General features: G+C 48.4%; 1 protein-coding gene across 3 annotated transcripts in view; it reads left to right on the top strand.

Annotated features, from left to right (window-relative positions):
- Positions 1-18,055, top strand: part of GRIK3 (glutamate ionotropic receptor kainate type subunit 3) — a 223,905-nt gene that overhangs the window by 165,076 nt on the left and 40,774 nt on the right. For all 3 annotated transcript variants that reach the window (XM_024202894.2, XM_024202892.1, XM_024202893.2), the window contains exon 10: positions 7,986-8,189. In XM_024202894.2, the coding sequence (XP_024058662.1) occupies positions 7,986-8,189 (204 nt within the window). The remainder of the gene's footprint in view (positions 1-7,985; positions 8,190-18,055) is intronic.

Genomic DNA, 18,055 nt, shown 5'->3' with positions numbered 1-18,055 from the left:
ACATCAATGCAGCAGCATGATTTAGACCAAGAGAAAATCTGGCCCACTGAATACTTACCCAGACAACCAAGCACACAGCAGACCTGGTGGAGATACCAGCTTTCATTGCCTGGCAGGCAGGCCTGGGTTTATGGCACCATTGTCACTCCAGAACTTCGTCACTTCCTTGCTGCCGTGACTGAACAGAGCTCTTATGGGAGCTAGCTGGTACTTCCTAGAAATGATGTACACGGTGCGGAGTGAATGGCTATTCTGTCTGCACCCAGAGGCATTTCAATACCTGTGTATCTAGGCAACGGAACTCAAAGGAAGAGGAATACGAGGAGGAGAGGGAATTTGGTGCCCAGAGAGAGTGCGAGCGTGCTGGCTGGGCTGAGACAGGGCGCAAGCAGGTGCTGCACAAACTCCCACGTACAGCTCTGCCAATGCACATGTAAGGTGCTAAGCTGCAGCATCTCCTGCTGTTCTCACACTCCCGAGAAACAGCTGCTCCTTGTCCACACGTGCCAAACAACTAAGTGATTCAGTGTGTTGCTGGCTAGACGCCACCACACTTCCAGTAGCCATGAGGCTGCTTCTTGTTCCTGCTGCACATTTCTTAACCTCCACGTCAACTCTTGAGCTGAATCTCAGGTATGTTCTCTGACCCGGTGCGTGCTGAAGGCCCAGCGAGGGGCTGCATGCACTGGGCACAAGAAAGGCTCTTAACTAGCATACCGCACAGGCTGTGCAAGGGCCTGACTGACTAGCAGGAGAGGCAGTGGAGAGGGGCGGGTGTCTGCTTCAGATGTAACTATTCTCGTTACAGCAAAAAAATAAGAGCAAACACATGCCTCAGTGTCCTCCCTTCTGGGGCCTTGGTGGCTCGGGGGATTAAGAAGCGGCTAGAGGGTCTCTTCCTCTCTCTGTCACTGATCTAAGGAGGGGCACATTCTGTCACACATTGCCATTAGCATCAGGTGGCTACTCAGTGGCTCTCTATGAAGTGACTTGTCAGTCTCAGCAGATTTTCTATTGGACAGATGCCCCCATAACTCCAAGGGCACAAAAGCCCCAAATTAGCCGCCCTGCTGCCAATCTTAGCAGAGAGACCAGTGGCTTCATGGGCCTTAGAGACTGAACCCTCCTCTTGCTTCTATATGAGGCCCTTCAAGGTCAGAGTTGAAGCTCCATGCCAGGAGGTGGGGTGGGTACCACCGGGGTCCTTGTCCTGCCACTGCCTGTGTTGTACCCGCTCTGCGGGTACTTCATGCTCCAGAGCTGCCAATCTGTCACTTCTCACTATCCCAGAATTCATTTATACACACGGGTTATAACTGCAGCGCTTGTGTCTCTTTCCCCTCATAACTACGTATGTGACAACCTAGCCAAAAGTAATTGAGTTATCCAGCAAACCATGGATACTTAACCGATCTTCTCTGTCTCCAACTGTCACACTGTATTTAGTTCTCGCCTTCCCTATTGGATTTGATAGCAGGCATCAGATCAGAATGAATTTTTATTTAACATCTAATGAATGATGACTAGTCGCATTGGTTTGTATTTGGCTGTGTTACACAATGCTGGGTCATGCCGTGCCAATTGGCAGCAACAGGAAATAACGCTGTACCTAGAACAAATAAACTATAACGAAACTTCGGCAGGTTGCGTAGATCAGGTTTGAAATACTGTTTATGCCAATAATTTTTCCTGGCCAATTTCCATGCAGTGCCTTCAAGGAGCCTCTTCTGTCAAAGAATCATGGATGTTAGAGATGGGAAAGAACTGCTAGGTCATGTAGGGTTTAGCGAGTATCGTCTTTTACGACGTATTGTCTAGGGTTCCTAAAAGAATGTGTGCGTGTGAACTGGGTATTCATAAAAGAGAAGGACAAGTGTTTGTCCCAGTGCCATGTTACAAGCAGTGTGAAATGTATCCTCTGCCCATCTCTTTGTTCATGCACCTCGAGCCTCACCTGAAGAACCCCTTGCCATTCCAGTTCTAGCTCACACACAGCTCTGCCAATGCACCTCACTCCCAGCCTGCAGCTCCTGCTAGTCCAGTCCCTGAAACATCATTCTGACCAAGGCACAACAGATAATTTGGGGTTCTTCATGTTTGACTTTTGCTCTGCTTGGGGGATAGCCCTCTCCTTCCAAGAGTGATAAAAACTAAGGAAGGTAGTAATTAAAAAACATTTGTTCCATCGTTATCTTGCAAATGATGCACTCGTGCTGTGACACTGCTATCCAGTAACACCCTGGTGTAATCACATCTCCCGACAGAGGCTGGACAAGGTAGCTATGTAACCTGATCCAGTGCAGCAGAAAGGATGGGAGATACTGGACTTGACAGAGCAATGGTCGGGTCTGGCATGTTAAGAGGCTGGGTAATGGAATTAGATGGACCACTTGGGTAATGAGGCCTGACTTCCTAAAATGAAACCACCACCCAGCATCAAAATAACCCACACCTGACACACAGCGGCTCCATCTTCTCTGTGCTCGTTGGCACAATACGTTTTCTCAGCTGAGTGGCTCTGCTCAAACGCCCGGGTGTGAATGTGCTTCAGGAGCCTCTGGTTGTCTTATTTTAGCCCATACCATGCTGCTTTCGTGCCTGGCTTTGCAAGGAAGACTGCAGAGTAAAAATAGATGGTCATTTTCTCCTCTTATCCCCCCCCCCACACACACACACGCTGTTCAGAAGTTTCATACTGTACTGATCCCAGGAGGTGCACACACACACACATACACACACACACACACACTCCCCTCCTCCCTCCCCAGAGATATCTCTGCACAGATAAAGCACCCTGGTGCCATTTGCATCAGCATCAGGAGCAACAACAATGGATCCCACTGGCTACAGTTGTTCAAAAGAATGGTCCAGTCAGAAGCTACTGCAGAGCCCTTAGGGCAGTAGTGGGCAACCTGCAGCCCCTCAGGGGAATCCGCTGCCGGGCCGCGAGACAGTGTTTACATTGGCCGCCCGCAGCTCCCATTGGCCAGGAACGGCGAACCATGGCCACTGGGAGCTGCGGGCAGCCGTGCCAATGTAAACCATGTCTGGCAGCCCGCCAGTGGATTCCCCTGACGGGCTGCAGGTTGCCCACCACTGCCTTAGGGGAAATGCTGGAACAAAAGGCCCTTTGGCAGTTCCCGCTCACTCAGATTCTGGACATCTCTGCTCAGGCTCCTGGAGCAGGGTCAGTTTTTGCACAATGTAACAGGGTGGCTTTGACCTTACGGGCTGGAGGCCTCAGGCAGAAAAGCCCCATTACTGCCGGAATGGCTCCGGCCCACCCATGCCACGAGACTCGTCGGGGCCTGATGGAGCACAGCTCATTGCCCTCTAAAGGGCAGCAGGAAGCTGTAGGGAGGAGGGAAATTCAGGGGTGAAAAAAGCTCCTGCAGGGAAGAATCTGAAAGAGGGGAATTGAGAAGTCAGAGCCAGGAGGCTGAATTCCAGCCCGGGCAAGCCTGGGAGTGACTTGACCTGGACCCAGCTCAGGGAAGAAGGACGGGGGAGAGAGACACTGAACTCGTGTGTTGAACTCAGGCCTGAATAAATTGGACCCTAGAAGGGGTATGTCTGAAATGCTGTGAACTGTGTAGTTCTTCAGGGGAGGTAGAGGCAGGGTGCTGCAGGGATACCTCTGGCCATCGGGTGGGCGGGGGGCATCTGTTTTGTTTTGTTTTTATTCTTTTGAATTTACATTATTTTTTGTTTTTTTTGCTTGTTCTGAAAGTTTTGGTCTGAGGAATTTGAATCAGGCCCAGCAGAAAGACTGCAAGGTTATGTGAGCTGGAGCCAGTCCCTGTAAGTGGGAGATAGAGCTGGGTGAATAATACAAAATAAATGCCATGCACAGTGATATGAACCCTAGGTGGAGGCCAGGGGTCAGCGGTGGGGGAATTACCCGAGGTTATTTCAACTCTCAAGAGATTGAGCAGAGACTTATTCCCGCCCTGCCCTCGTCCATCTGTATCTAATTAAAATGTAGTGCGGTGCCACAAGGGGAAATTATTGGATGGGGGTAGCTGGTATTACTGAAATGATGCACCAGCCCAGGTGTGTGAGGCTGAAGGCTGGAGCAGCAGTGAGAGCTGCAGGGCCAGGACTGAGGAATGCTGGAGGAGGGGATACGTCAGCTCAGAAGCGAGACATATTGGTAGAGCTGAGCTGGGGTCTGGATCTGGAATATCTCAAACCTTTGTACTGGTGACCCCTTTCACATAGCAAGCCTCTGAGTGCGACCCCCCTTATAAATTAAAAACACTTCTTTATATATTTAACACCATTAGAAATGCTGGATGCAAAGCAGGGCTTGGGATTGAGGCTGACAGCTCACGCCCCGCCCCCCATGTAATAACCTCGTGACCCCCTGCGGGGTCCTGACCCCCAGTTTGAACCCCTGCTGTAGTGGGAGTGGCGCAAGGCAGGAGTGAGGTGCATCCGCAGAGCGAGGAAGCCGGTTTCTAGCCAGCACTTTAATCTGTCCGCTCTAGCAGTTCTACTGCCACGAAGGTCCCTAAGCTTTATGCTCACATTCCAGTTCGAAAGCGTCAATAGAGCAAATCACCACCCTCTAATTGCTCGGCTCTGTGTGCTGGAATGGGCGCGTGCATGCCTAATGCAAAGCCACCTGCAGCCTTGTGACTCACGGCGTGAGGGACACGATGGGATTGGCACACTGAGTTGTGCAATAAATGCATTTTCATAAATTGGCTCCTAAGAAGTAAAATACAACCCTAAACTTTATTGACGTTTGCTGCTGCCCTTTGTCTCTTCTCCGTAGGTGTAAATGACAGAAGAAAAGCCAGAGGAGGGATCTTTAAAAGGAAAAGCAGGAAAGGTTGTTCACCCCTCTCCTCCCCACACCCCCTCACTGCCTTTTGCTCATATTGCGGTGACTTGTTGGAAGAGAAATATTACCCCAGCAGCCAGCGCCACTCTCCCTGAGCAATACAAGAACTGTGAAGTTATGAAATTGAGGGCACCTTCACTGAGAAATCGATTAGCAAGCCGAGGGAGCTTGTGAATTGGATGTCTGGCCATTTTCAGTAATAAATTGTGAAATAGTCTGTGAATAAGTGGTTCATAGAGATCAGAATTACCCCCTAGGAAACGTTTGAGACCAGGAGATACATTACGGAGCGAGTGGCATCCTAATGTTCAGCGCTTTGGCTGTTAAATATGTATGTTATCCCTATAGTGCTTCCCAAAATTAATAGCATTTTATGGCTGCTTTGGAGCTGGTGTATTTATACCAAGATCCGTAGACTCAGCTGGCTCACAAACAAAGCACTAATTCCAGGGGAGAGGGCTGCCGAGGAGACTGGAGAGAGAGGGAGTTTAATGGGCTTGCATGCACCACACTAACGCCATAGGCATGACGTTGTCAGCCTTGGTTTCTCATCCAGCAGACCCAGACCCAGGTGCTCTCTCTCATCCAGTCCCCACCAACACCCAGAGCAGGACGAACTGCCTTCTGCACAGCCATACACGAATGGCCTAGGTTTGTCCACTGTGGGTGCTGGATGAGCGTGGATCCCTCAAGGCAGGAGGCACAGGCAGGGATGTTGCTGGAATTCCAGCAAAGCCTCCACGCACTAGGGTGAGGTCTGGGGCACCTCCAAGCTAGGACTGTAGCCTTGTGCGTAACGTTATCCAATGGTTCAGTCTAATAAATAGTCTTTTCCTCAGGTCGGTCTCCTGTCCCGCCCTTGTCTCCTAGCGCTCACCTGCTGGATAATGTACCTTGAGTTTCTCAGCACTCCCCTTACGTATCTCCTCTCTCCGGCTATTCCCAAATCTTCCTGGTCCCTTTCTGTTGCCATGACCGACAGCCCAAACGTATTGCTTTGTGAAAGGCTATGATTTTTATTGCACACTTTATTGTCTTCACTGGCATATGATGACCTCATTCATCACAAGAGATGAGAAGAAAGATGGAACGTTCCTGTGTAGAAGCCTGTTATAGGGCTGCTAATATTAGTACATTATTATTTGAATTGTGGTAGTACCTGGTGGCCCCCATCATGTTTCAAGGCCTCATTGTGCTGGGCATTGTACCCACATATAATGAAAAGAGGGTCCTGGCCCCAAAACTCACTGTCTAAGAGTAGGATGAGAGATACTAGTTGGAGCAAAGAAAGGGAGAACAAGGTAACAATGAGACAATTTGATTATTGTAATAAACAGTGGTTCTGGAATCTCCTGGTGTGCCATATATCTTGGGCATTAATCAATGCTTCAGTGTGGAATGGAATAATAATAATCGATTAAAAAAACATAGTTTGCTTTCTGCCTCTGGACATGATTTTCTCAGAAAAGTAATGGCCCGTTCTGGATTCAGGAGCTGGGTTATCAGCCTGATATCTCTGAACCTTTCAAGGCATCCAAGCTGGACATCTTTAAACTAAAAAGAATGGCTATTTTTCAGCATTAGCGGAAGTGCAATCGTTTGGACTCAGAGGAGAGCAGCCCTCTGAGTGTTTCAGAAAGTTCACCATGGAACATTCCTTTTAGATGTGCTATAACTTACAATGCTTCCTGGCGCTGCCTGCAGTCTGCTAGCTAATAAGGCAGCCCTTTGCTGCAGCTTGTTAAATTTTCAGAGGCTTTTCCAAATACAAAAGTAATGAGAACAGTTCAGGAGGGGGAGAGAAGGCCCCAAGATAGCATGGCGGGGGTACTTAGCCCAGCTTGCTGTGCCCTTCCTGAAGTAATATGCCATAGCTTGTTAGAAACCATCCGCTCCATGCAATATGCCCACAGTGCGTGGGCATCTACCCCACACTAACTACAAGTGCCCAGGGTTAGAACCACAGGTTTGTTGCTTGAGAGGCCAGGGTGACGCCTGGTTACTGAAAAGTCCTGGGCCCTGATCCTGGGCTGCGGCTGAGCTGATCTCAGTGCAACATGGGAGTGGGAAAAGATGCCAAAAGCCACCCGTACCGCTGCTGGCTAGCGTAAGTTAGAGCCATCCTGGAGCTGCTGTAAATTATGCCTGCTCCTCTGACCCCAGTGGCAGAGCACCCCCTAACTCTTGGGCATGCCCTCTGCACTGACAGCCAAAGTGGGGGTGGGGGCATATTGGGCACTAGGCTAGTGAACAGGGCAATTCCTCTGCCAGTCAGTTCCGCTGCCTTATGGCCAGAATCAAGCTGTGGGTCAGAACTGGAGGGGATGTTCTTGGCATACTCTAGGGCATGATCAGATCCAGGTGTTTGTGGATCACCTGCCCTTTGGAACAGCTTGCAGGAAACCTGCTTAGGGTTTGGGTTCGGCTTTTAGGCACCGCCTCCTCTCAGTACAGACCTGTGCTTGCAGGAGCACCTGCTATGGGCGTGGGTGCTGGTGTGTTACAAAGGAAAAGGTGTAAGACACGTGCTGGTCTCCTTTTGACCTACCTCTGGCCAGCACTAGAATCCCTGCCCCATTCTTTGTCTTGTCTTGTTCACCTATCCCGGGGGCATAAAGAAATAAAGCCAACCTTATACCGGCCACTAGCCACGCATGGTGTCCTGGCAAGACACCCAACTCAAATGCTCTTAAGAACCCTGATGGTGCTGAGTCCACAACAATCCCCAGGGATCGGTTCATTTATGTTTCTAGCGCCTGGGATTTGTGGCTGAATTTTTTCCCCCTATGTATTTTTATTTTTCAGTGCCCTTGTTTTCATTTGCAGAGCATGAAATGGTTATTTTCTCTCACTCTCTCTCTCTGAAATCTCACTGAATGGAAAACAGTTGGCTGCTCAGAAGAGAGAAAATTAAATTTAGTGGGGTAAACAAGGTTGCTAATTAGCTGATGCACCATGCAAAGTTAATTTATTCCGAACATGTTGTGGTGCCAACCTTGCCTGCATAATGCGTGTCACATTGCGCAGGGTTACCTGCAGGAACAGCCACCTGCTTTCATCGCTTTTCTGCTGGCAATGGGACTGGCAGCCTGCCCTTAACCGTGGCTCTTTGCTCCGCTCTCTCCCGGCTGCGCAGGAAGAGCCCTTCGTCATGTTTCGGAAGTCAGACACAGCCCTCTTCGGGAACGACCGCTTTGAAGGTTACTGCATTGACCTTCTGAAGGAGCTGTCACACATCCTGGGCTTTACCTATGATATCCGGCTGGTGGAGGACGGGAAGTATGGCGCACAGGATGAGAAGGGGCAGTGGAACGGGATGATGAAGGAACTCATTGACCATGTGAGTAAGACACGTGTGTGTAAAGCTACCGGTAACTAGGGGATAAACCATGCTGCAACCTGAATTGTGGGTCAGGACACCTGGAGTGGGCTCACATCCCCCCTGCTCTGGCATCCCAGAGCTCTGTATCTTCCCCGGTGTATACTGAACATACTCTATAGTACAAATATTCTTGATCGTTGCCAGGGGCCTCTCCCAGCTTTTCCAGGGTCATTGAGAGAAGAAATAAATTAGCCCCACCAACAGATGTCTTCCTTTGCGTCAGTGTAGGACCAGGGGCACCATTGCCCCAGCCAGGTAACATCCTGGCTCTAAACCACCCCTTCTAGTTCCAGCTGCTGGCACAGGGGGCATGTTGGGGGCATGCCCAGTGCCGGGGGCTTTGCCAGAGTGCAGCAGTGCCCTGGACATCACTGACCAACGTCATGACCCATGGGGCTGTTACTTGCCTCAGTGCTGCTGAAACTCCTGGTGGCTATCAAGTATTTTGGATACATGTCATGCTATTAAATATAATCATTATACACGGCGGTCCAAGTCCCTCCCTTGGGTATGCACGGCCACCCCAGCTGGAGTCAAGGAGAGCTCTGTGGAGGTCTGGAAGAACAGAACAGGGTCCTGTCCTTCTCCCATTGAACTAAAGGGGAGCTTTGCCACGTTGGTGGCAAAGCTCCCCTTTAGTTCAATGGGAGAAACGGTAAGTGGGAGGAGCGGTAAGCCCCCTATGTGGGCAATAGGGTTCCCAGGAGATACCGTCACTTCTGGGTGATGAAAATCGGAACCTCAGCCTTACATTCACATACATTTCGTCCTCAGTGTCCAGTGTAAAGTTGTGTTTGAATGGGAGGGAAATTCTGGCCAAGCGTATTGAAATGTGTGTCCCAGAAAATGTGCTTACCAAGGGGAGGGAGTCATAGGACTGGAAGGAACCTTATGAGGTCCTCTGGTCCAACCCCCGCCCATGCTAAGGCAGGATTAAGTGCACCTGCCTCAGTGAGTGGGCATGCAACCTTTCCTGGTATTTAGTCACAGCTGAGTGGAGCCTGTCTTGCGACTGTCTCCTGAGAGGAGTTCATTTGCTGGGTTCCTCTCTGCACAGTCAGTGTCTGACATACTTGGCTACATCCCTTTTCCCTCCCTCTCCTTATTGTTACTTGGCCAAGCCCCCGATGACACCCTGACCTCGAGCCCCGGTGCCGAGGGGAGTAGGCCACAACGCCTGGTGTCTTCAGTTCTGAAATATCATCTGCTGCTGACAGGATGACATGGAACTATTCCCTTCCCGGGTGCCTGTCCTCTGGGCTAACAAATGTACAGCAATCAACCAACTGGGCAGATGGCCCCTAGTGCAGGGGCAGTGTTTCGCCAGCCTGGGGTAGCGCGGACAAGCGTGTTGCACGCTTGGCTCCATCATTTAACCATGCTGAGTCTGAAAGGGTGCAAAAAGCACAGTCCCAAAGAAGGCTAATCCCCTTATGCAGAGACCTGCTTCATTATGTGCCACAGAATGCCCCGGGCTGGTGGTGTGCAACACCCCCACCATCGTCCCCTGTGCCTGCCCTACAGCTGTGGGATCACTGGCCCTGGCTTAGCAAGGACATGTTTATCAGTGAGCGTATGCTTCCATCCCACAGACTTCAATGGGACTCAGGCATGCGCCTAAAGTTAACACACCCTGAAGTGCTTTGCTGCATCAGAGCCTAGTTGAGAAACAAACAATGCGACTCAGCTCTGATCCCTTTTCTAACCCCTGCCTGAAAGATCCCAAGCAAACGATTTGCCCTTCACTAAAGCACTACACGCAACTGGCTGCGCTGACCATGCCACCAGCTATTAAGCAGAAGGGTGTCCATTCAGCCTGCTTTAATCTTTGATTATACCTCCTAAACTTTCCTAGATGTTTTTTTCCACCCAGCGTTCCTGTCACTCAGAATCCGCCACAGTTGTCCTTGTGCTGCTGCCAGTAATTTGAAAGTCTTCGTTGATCACAGCTCCTGGAGAAAATCCTGTAATGCATGTTAACAATTGTGATGCTGTAGTCATCAGTCTTAATACAAAGAGGCCTCTTCCACGCTTGTGATCAGGGTGATGGGGGCTCTGCCACTGGGTGATTAATAATTGTGTATGTTTGTGTGCTTGCACGGTAATAGGGTGGGAAATTGTTAGATACAAGGCATGCTTTCGTTCTCACACAACTGTTTGCCAGGCCGCCCAGCAGTGCAGAAGAGAGAAAACAATCAAATTCCTCCTAAATCTTATCTTCCAGAGGAGGCTTAATTTTAGGCCCATTTGTAGACATGAAATAAATCCCACTGCACTTTTTTGCACGACTGGGGAGGCATTAACCTCAGTGTCCTGACCTGATTCTACTTCTGCTATTTAACTTCACAGAGGGCATTTTTGATACTATTCTGCCTCACTTCCCATCCTAAACTCCTGTGTGTGGTTACCCTGCACTCTTACACCCTTCACAGCCTTCTGCGGGAAAGGCTCCAGGGAACTGTCCAGACACTGTCTGGGATTTGCAAAGAGGCAGCAAGGAGTTAAGTTTCCAACTCCCATTAAAACGGAGCAGGCAGCGCCCTCTGGAAAAACCCAGCTGGGCTCCATCACCCATTTTCCCTCCCGCTCCTCAGCAGTACATTCAGAAAACTGATGCAGTAAATAAACCCCTGTGGGGAACTACAGAAACAGATCACCTTATCTGGCTTGACTCAGGTGAACCTCACACTAAAGCTCAGGGCAGCTAAATGTGTGACCCAAAGCCATAGGACATCAGCATGATTTATTTGTATTGTTTCACTGGCTGTTTCCTTCATTGCTGGTGAGCACAGAAGTATGATATCTTCTACTTCTCTGGCTTAGTGGCATGCTTATTTACTGGCAGCACTACCTTGTGCTGGCCCTGAGGTGAAGGAATGATCACTACTGCAACATATAACAATCATATCTAGCACTTCTCCAGCAACCTAATCCCAGTGCCTCAAACTGCTTTACGAGCATTCACGACAACACTTCTGCAAATCACCCCAGTGGCTACTGACCCTCGTTTACAGACAGGGAAATTGAGGCATGAAGACTTTGCTGATGGGCACACGGGACATCAGTGGCAGAATCCGACCCCAGTCCAATGCCCCATCCACTAGAGCATGCTGCCACTCAGTTGGGACATCTCCTTCCCTTTCTGAGGCACACCTGGGTGGCGGGAGGAGTTTTCCTCAGAGTTGCTTGTGATGCACCGGGCCAGGGTGGGTCTGTACTAGCTGGACAGCCGGCACCCCAGCTCTCTGCCAGCATCCAGGCTCAGCGAGGCAGGGGCTCCTGTTTCACGGGGAGGAGAGAGTTCTGCCTGTGACGCAACTGAGAGGAGCAGATAAGCCAAATCAGTGGAGCTCCTCAACATCCGGGCAAGCCGCATCAGTCCGGTACCCGCCCCATGAAACAGTCACTGTTTGGGGCCAGCCCAGCTGCATCTCCAGACCTTGTGGAGCTGCATTCTCACAGGAGCAGGCTTTCCTGTGAGATCCCAGGGACTCCAGACTGGGAGCTTTTTCCAGGGAGTGCTTCAGCCACAGCCCAGCAGCACAGCTGATGATGAGGGAAAGAATAAAAGCCGCTCAATACCTGCAGTAAGAGTTGAGTTTGGACTGGGGTCTGTAAATGTAACAGGGCTCAGGGCAGATGTGTGTTGGGGGCGTTTGGTCTGAGTCCCATCCTTAGCTGAGACCCCTCGTTAGTGTCTGGATGCAATGTTGGTTGGCACTTGAGATATACCACAGCAAAGGGTCTCTGCCTTCCCCTGTCCCCAGGAGAGAGAAACTGTTGAACTCTCCCTCCCTCAAAAAAGAGGGTGATCACACCCCCCTGAAACCTGTTACATTCGCTGGCTGAGAATCCATGTGTGCTCTTGATAGACAGACCAATGGGTACGTTCTGAGTTCTCACCGGGCCTAGCACAATGGGGTCCCTGGCTGGAGTTCCTAGGCACTATGGTAATACAAACAACATTGGGATAAATACGTGATAGGTAGCTAGAGGGGTATGTATTTGTATAGACATGATGATCGCGAGAGGGGTATATATTGTGCTAGATAGGACGTTCCTCTCTTTTTCTAGCTAATCCTCCACCCCACCATTAGCATTCCCAGCAGACTCCACACAGAGCATTCTCTTCCATTTTCATGTGTAGCCTAAAACCTTTGTAGAGAGCTTTGTGTGCTTGGTGTACCCCAAGTAACACAGCCATCTGGGAGACTTTGAAGCGAAAGATGCTTTGTAATATAGAACGTAATTACGGTTTTGCTGCCCTTGGATCTGAGGGGGAACACATAGGGAAGGAAAGCAAAGGGTCCAGAATCCTGCAAGCTTTACTCCTCTGAGTAACACTTAGTGATTTCATTGGGGTGAATAAGTGCTACTCCAAGCGAGAGCTGCCAAATGTCTGCTACAGATGAATCCTGTACAGTATTACAGCTCTGTCTAGCATGTGTAACAAACAGGCAGTTGTGAATGATTAGGCTCTTCTCTAGTCTTGAATCCCAGAGGCATTACCTGCTTCTAATGATCTGCTCTCATGCTTTATGGAATGTCCCTTCAGTGGAACAGAGGGTGAGAGCAGGTGCGCAGGGGACAATTTAATTTATTTATAAATTCAGCTTATTTTCTAAAATCATCTGACTCACAGAAAGGGGGGGAAAAAACCCACGTCACCAACCAGAGCAGCTGCGTTCTTGCTTCCACTGCCATTTAAAAGAGCCCATTAAACGCTAGTGCATTTCCAGTGGCAGCTTTACTGAGTCCCAAAGCAGCCAGAAAGGCAAATTGTCTGAGACCTCAACTCATGGCCAGAGGTCCCTCAACTTCCTAACGAGACGTGTTTCTTCCAGTGCATGCTGTGATCCCTACAGCCAGCTCGGACAGCGGAGGAAATCTTGCGTTTTTGTGAAGCTCTTCTTCCCAGAATCGGGTCTCTAGGAGAAGCGGTGATGACAAAGGGGTCTAGTTTCTCACCATGCGGGGAGCGAGACAAGCAGCCCTGGGGTTTTGGCATCACAGCTATTTTGCATCTATTTCAAGTGATTCAGCCTCCTAGACTGCCTCTGAAGTTCCTGGCGCCAGTATGAAATCATTGCCTAAGCAAAATAACTTGTATAGCCGCTGCGGTACTCTTGTAGCTTATGTGAGGGGAATGTAGTTGCTGGGTGACTCACGTCAGTAAATTAGCTTCTCTATGAATAGCTAATAGGCTATTGCCTTGTTGTTAATCACAGGATTGGGAGTCAAGAAACCTGGGTTCTGTTCCTGGATCTGCCTCAGACTCCCTGGGTGGACCTTATTCACATGGTTTGTGCTTCAGTTCCCCCATCTGTAAAATGGAGATGGTAATAATTACCTACTTCACACAGGTGCTACAAGCTTAATGTTTGTAAAGTGCTTCAAGTGCCTCAGCTGGAAAGCACTGGAGAGGTGAAAAGTAGAGCAGGGGCATGTCAAGGTAGCTGCAGTAGGGAATGTGTCCTCACTGCTTACCAGGAAATAAGCTAACTCTTGGATTCAAATCTGGCCTTCATATTTGTGCTCCCCGTGAAGTCCACAGAGGACAAAAATGTGACCCTTGTCGGTTATGATGGTTTCCTATGTGGCTAGTGCTTTGGGAGGGTACAGTAGCCTGCGTATGCTGGGAAGTCTACATTACAGAGTCCTCATTTTGCTAGAGAAACTAAAATCCTGTTTCGTTTCAGCTGGCAAGATGAGTTAACTCCTTAAATACAAAAAAACGGAGAAAAGAAATGACAATGTCTTGGCTTTCTAATCGTGCCCAGCCCCTCGTGCTTTTATGCAATTATTTTCGTCTGTGCCTCCTAACCCAAGATGTCTAGCTCTGTAGCCTTTTCCTCTTTGCATGTTCTGCATGATACCCTAATGGAATTGTCTGGTACCTCAGTCTTTGAAATGCAACACACACAGCTGAGCAGGTGTTCTGAGGCTTTTTTTTATGTTACATACGTTGCTGGAGAAGGTCAGGCCGTGGGGCAGGAGATAATGGAGGCTGGATAATGAAACATAATTTGAATATGTAGCATATTTAGATACAGAACTAAGTGTCACTTGAAAACACCCATAACTAAAAAATGGTTTGACTAATTGTCTTCAACCTTTCCCAGACAAAATTCTAGTGGTCCCTTGGAAAAACTATTCACAGAAATGATCTGAAAATAATTTTCCTTCTGCAAGGATCCAAGAGATGGGGTAATGTGGCTCATAATTAGAACTCCGCATTAGCTCTGTCTGTTTATATACCTACCGTAAAGAGTGACTGGCTTTCCTATGAGGAAGGAGGAATGTTGCCCTGGGGACAGACAGCTTACTTATACTGTATTTCACAGCAGAAGTGTTGTTTGCCTCCAAGTTCAGTATATGCTCTGGTTAACATTGACATGGAAACATTCTGACTTGAAGCACATTGGGAGAGGTTCTGCTCTCACTTACACTGGAGTAAATCCAGAGTGAATCCACTGAAGTCAGTACAGAGAACAGGGAAAGAGACCATCCTTGACTTTCTACAGTAGGTATTGACACACATCAGCCATTCACACTCAGAATGGCAGGACAAGGCATAGACCATGGGCACTCAACAAGGCAAAAAGTGTTCTTGGTCTTCTCAGCAGGATCCTTCTGGTTACTGCTCTGAAAGACTTTGTCTACATTAGAGTATTGAACCAGACTGAGCACCAGAAGCTGAACTGGTTTAAGGACCATTGCACATTTGCACTAGCACTATTCTAAGTGCTTTGGGTTTCAGTAGCCCACAATTTGCAGCACAGCTCTGAGAAGCTGGGTATTCTGGGAGGTTTTGCAAGGGACAGCAGTAATGGGAAAATTAGTTTGAACCACAGGGATTTAGCCCTGAAAATTCATAGTCTACTTGGTTGGCAGCATACGTAATCTGCTGGAGCACGTTTGTCCGTGCGCACAACATTACAGATGTGCAAGGGGACCAATGGATCTTAGCACAGAACACTTCTGTAGTGCAGACAAGGTCTAAATATCCCTTAACAAGTAAGCCGGACAGAGACAATTGAAGAGAGAATTGGCCGAGAGAAGACAGACCACCTCTCAGCTGAACCACATCGTGTCCTTGTTCTGGAAGATGTTACAGGGCTGTAATGAATTTTTCAGCTCTGATCAGTCCAAGGTTAGCTTGAAAAGCCAAGTCATGCTGAGTGTCGGGAGGGTAAAGGTACATGATTTGGAAGCACAATATAAACGCACTGTGACTTTTGGACCTCCATACAACCATTCTGAGTTTTCTATTAAAAGTGAAAATTAATGTAAGGGGTCAAACCCTGCCCTGAGTTCCACTGCATGATCTGGTCTTGAATGCTTCTCAAGAGCTGAGGCCCTCCAGAAAACCAAATCTATCCAGTGGCAGAAGTCACTGAGCAGCAACTAGTCACCTCTAATTTTCAATCCTCAGAGAAAGCCATTCCTGACAATGCAAAGAGCCTTATTTCTGTTCCTGCATACCCCAGAGCTCCAACAACCTGGGAGGGCGTGGGGTGTGATTATGGCCTGGAATTCCGTGATGCCCTCCGTCTGGTGTGGAGTCATTTTGAGAAATCCCAGCCAAGGCATAACAAGGTCCAAGGGCTGGAAGCTGAAGATAGGCAAATTCAGACTGGAAACATGGCAGATGTTTTTCACCAGGTGGGTAATTAACCATTGGAACAACTCACCAAGGGTTATGGTAGATTCGCCATCATTGGATGTTTTAAAATCAAGATTGGATGTTTTTCTAAAAGATCTGCTCTAATTCAGGGACAGTCTCCCCTGGGCTATCCAGGAGGTCAGACTAGATCAGTGATTCTCAAACTTTTGTACTGGTGACCCCTTTCACATAGCAAGCCTCTGAATGCAACCCCCCTTATACATTTAAGAAAACACTTTTTTATATATCTAACACCATTATATATGCTGGAGGCAAAGTGGGATTTGGAGTGGAGGCTGACAGCTCACAAATCCCTATATAATAACCTCATGACCCCCAGTTTGGGAACCCCTGGACTAGATGATCACAATGGTCTCTTCTGGCTTTATGAATATGGAATAGACTGTCCGAAGCTACATTTCTGTCTACTGGAATGTGGGAGGGGTCCTAGCCATCCCAGATTTTTCCCTGTGCCCCACATTTCCCTGTGTTTTCCCTCTCTGTGTCTGGGACCCTGCATTAGCAAATCCCTACAAGCTAAAGGAAACTTTGCTGTGCTGTAGTGCAGGAAAGGGGATTTCGCTGGAGCATGGCTGGATTGTGGGGTACAGGGAAGAACCAAGAGCAGCTGAGACTTAGGTGCTCCCTGAACACGATTTTGTTACCCAGGTTTGATAGAAACCTGCTATGTTAAATATTATAGAATCTTCCAGTATTCCTGCAGCATTAGGACCTCAACCTACATGCTCCTACTCTGCACTTCTTTTGCAAGTGCAATGGGTAAAGTATTACATCTCACTTTATACAGTATGGTTTGGAAGTGTGACTAAAATCTGACTGGACTTTTTAGACACACTGCTGGTAAGTGCAAATAATAACAATTTTTAAAGTGCTGTGAAAGTTTCAGATAAAGGGGGTATATAAATATGCAAACATTAATTAGCATCCCTGCCAGGTACTTTTAATGGAAACGTTAAATGACTTGCCCAAAGTTACACAGCGGGTGTGCGGCAGAGCCAGGAAATGGACACGGGAATCCTGATTCCCACTCTCATACTCTGCACTAGACACAATTTCCTCACGGTTCATATTAGGCAATGCTAATGGTCTTTTTCCACCACTGACTTTATCATTATCTTGGAAAGTATGATCGCCTCAGGGCAAGAGGGCACTGCCTGACCAAGGCTCTGAGGCCCTGTGGTAATACAAATAAATAATAATAATAGGAGCTGATATGGGAGACCTTGTTAACCTTGATTAACTCATACCGATAGGGTCAGTTAAACCTGGTACAATGCGTTTATGAATAGGATCATAACCATTCATAATTTATTTCAGCCATCAGCTCATTAATCTGCTCCACAATGTGCAGAATGTGGTGCAATGCTTTGGAAGATTGTAACTTCATGCCTTTGATACCCCCACTAAAAAACAAAAATGCAGTAATCTGACATGCTAATTTGCCAACTCACTGAAGTGTCTTTCATGCTGATTTCACTTCAGGGACCTCCTGGAACAGACCCTGTAAAACAGAACAACACAATAATTAATGGCATAATCCCATTAGAGTGACGATGGGAGAGTGCTGGAGATGGGTAAGAGGCAGGAAACATGAAGATAAGTGGCCACTCTCCCCTAATGATGCAGACTTGACCCTCTAGGCTGAATAAAGAACAGAGCATGTCAGGCACTACTTGGAGAGCATCGGCTCTTGGCTGTTTCTTTCACAGCATTAATTCTCCTGGTGAGATCTGAGTTTTGCTGTCTCGGGTGTGGACATGTCCTGCTGCCTCACTCTAGCTCCCATAATTCCCTCGGAAGGAGCAAGAGACGCAGTCTGTGTGGCTGCACTGGCCCAGTTTGTGTCTGTGTGATACTGACGCTGCAGGCATCGTTCTAATGGAAGACCGGCCTTAGCACCCCCTCTCCCGGCACACAGTAGCTCTGGGTTTCTGCACCATACAGGCTGCCACACTGCATGATTGACGGAGACGGCCCCACAATGAAGGGAAAATATCCCATTGAATCATTTTGAAATCCCAAGTCTGTTGCATGAGATTCACTGAGCAACACTCTTCCTACTAAGTAGTCCCATGGCCTGGCAGGCCTTAAATTAAGTACTTGGGCCCAAGGGAAGAGGCGTTTGGAAGACTTATAG

This window comes from Terrapene carolina, unplaced genomic scaffold (assembly GCF_002925995.2).
Source record: "Terrapene carolina triunguis isolate 2854851 unplaced genomic scaffold, T_m_triunguis-2.0 Scaffold236, whole genome shotgun sequence".
In the NCBI taxonomy this organism is placed as follows: domain Eukaryota; kingdom Metazoa; phylum Chordata; order Testudines; family Emydidae; genus Terrapene; species Terrapene triunguis.
This window is presented reverse-complemented; position numbering and strand designations above follow the sequence as displayed.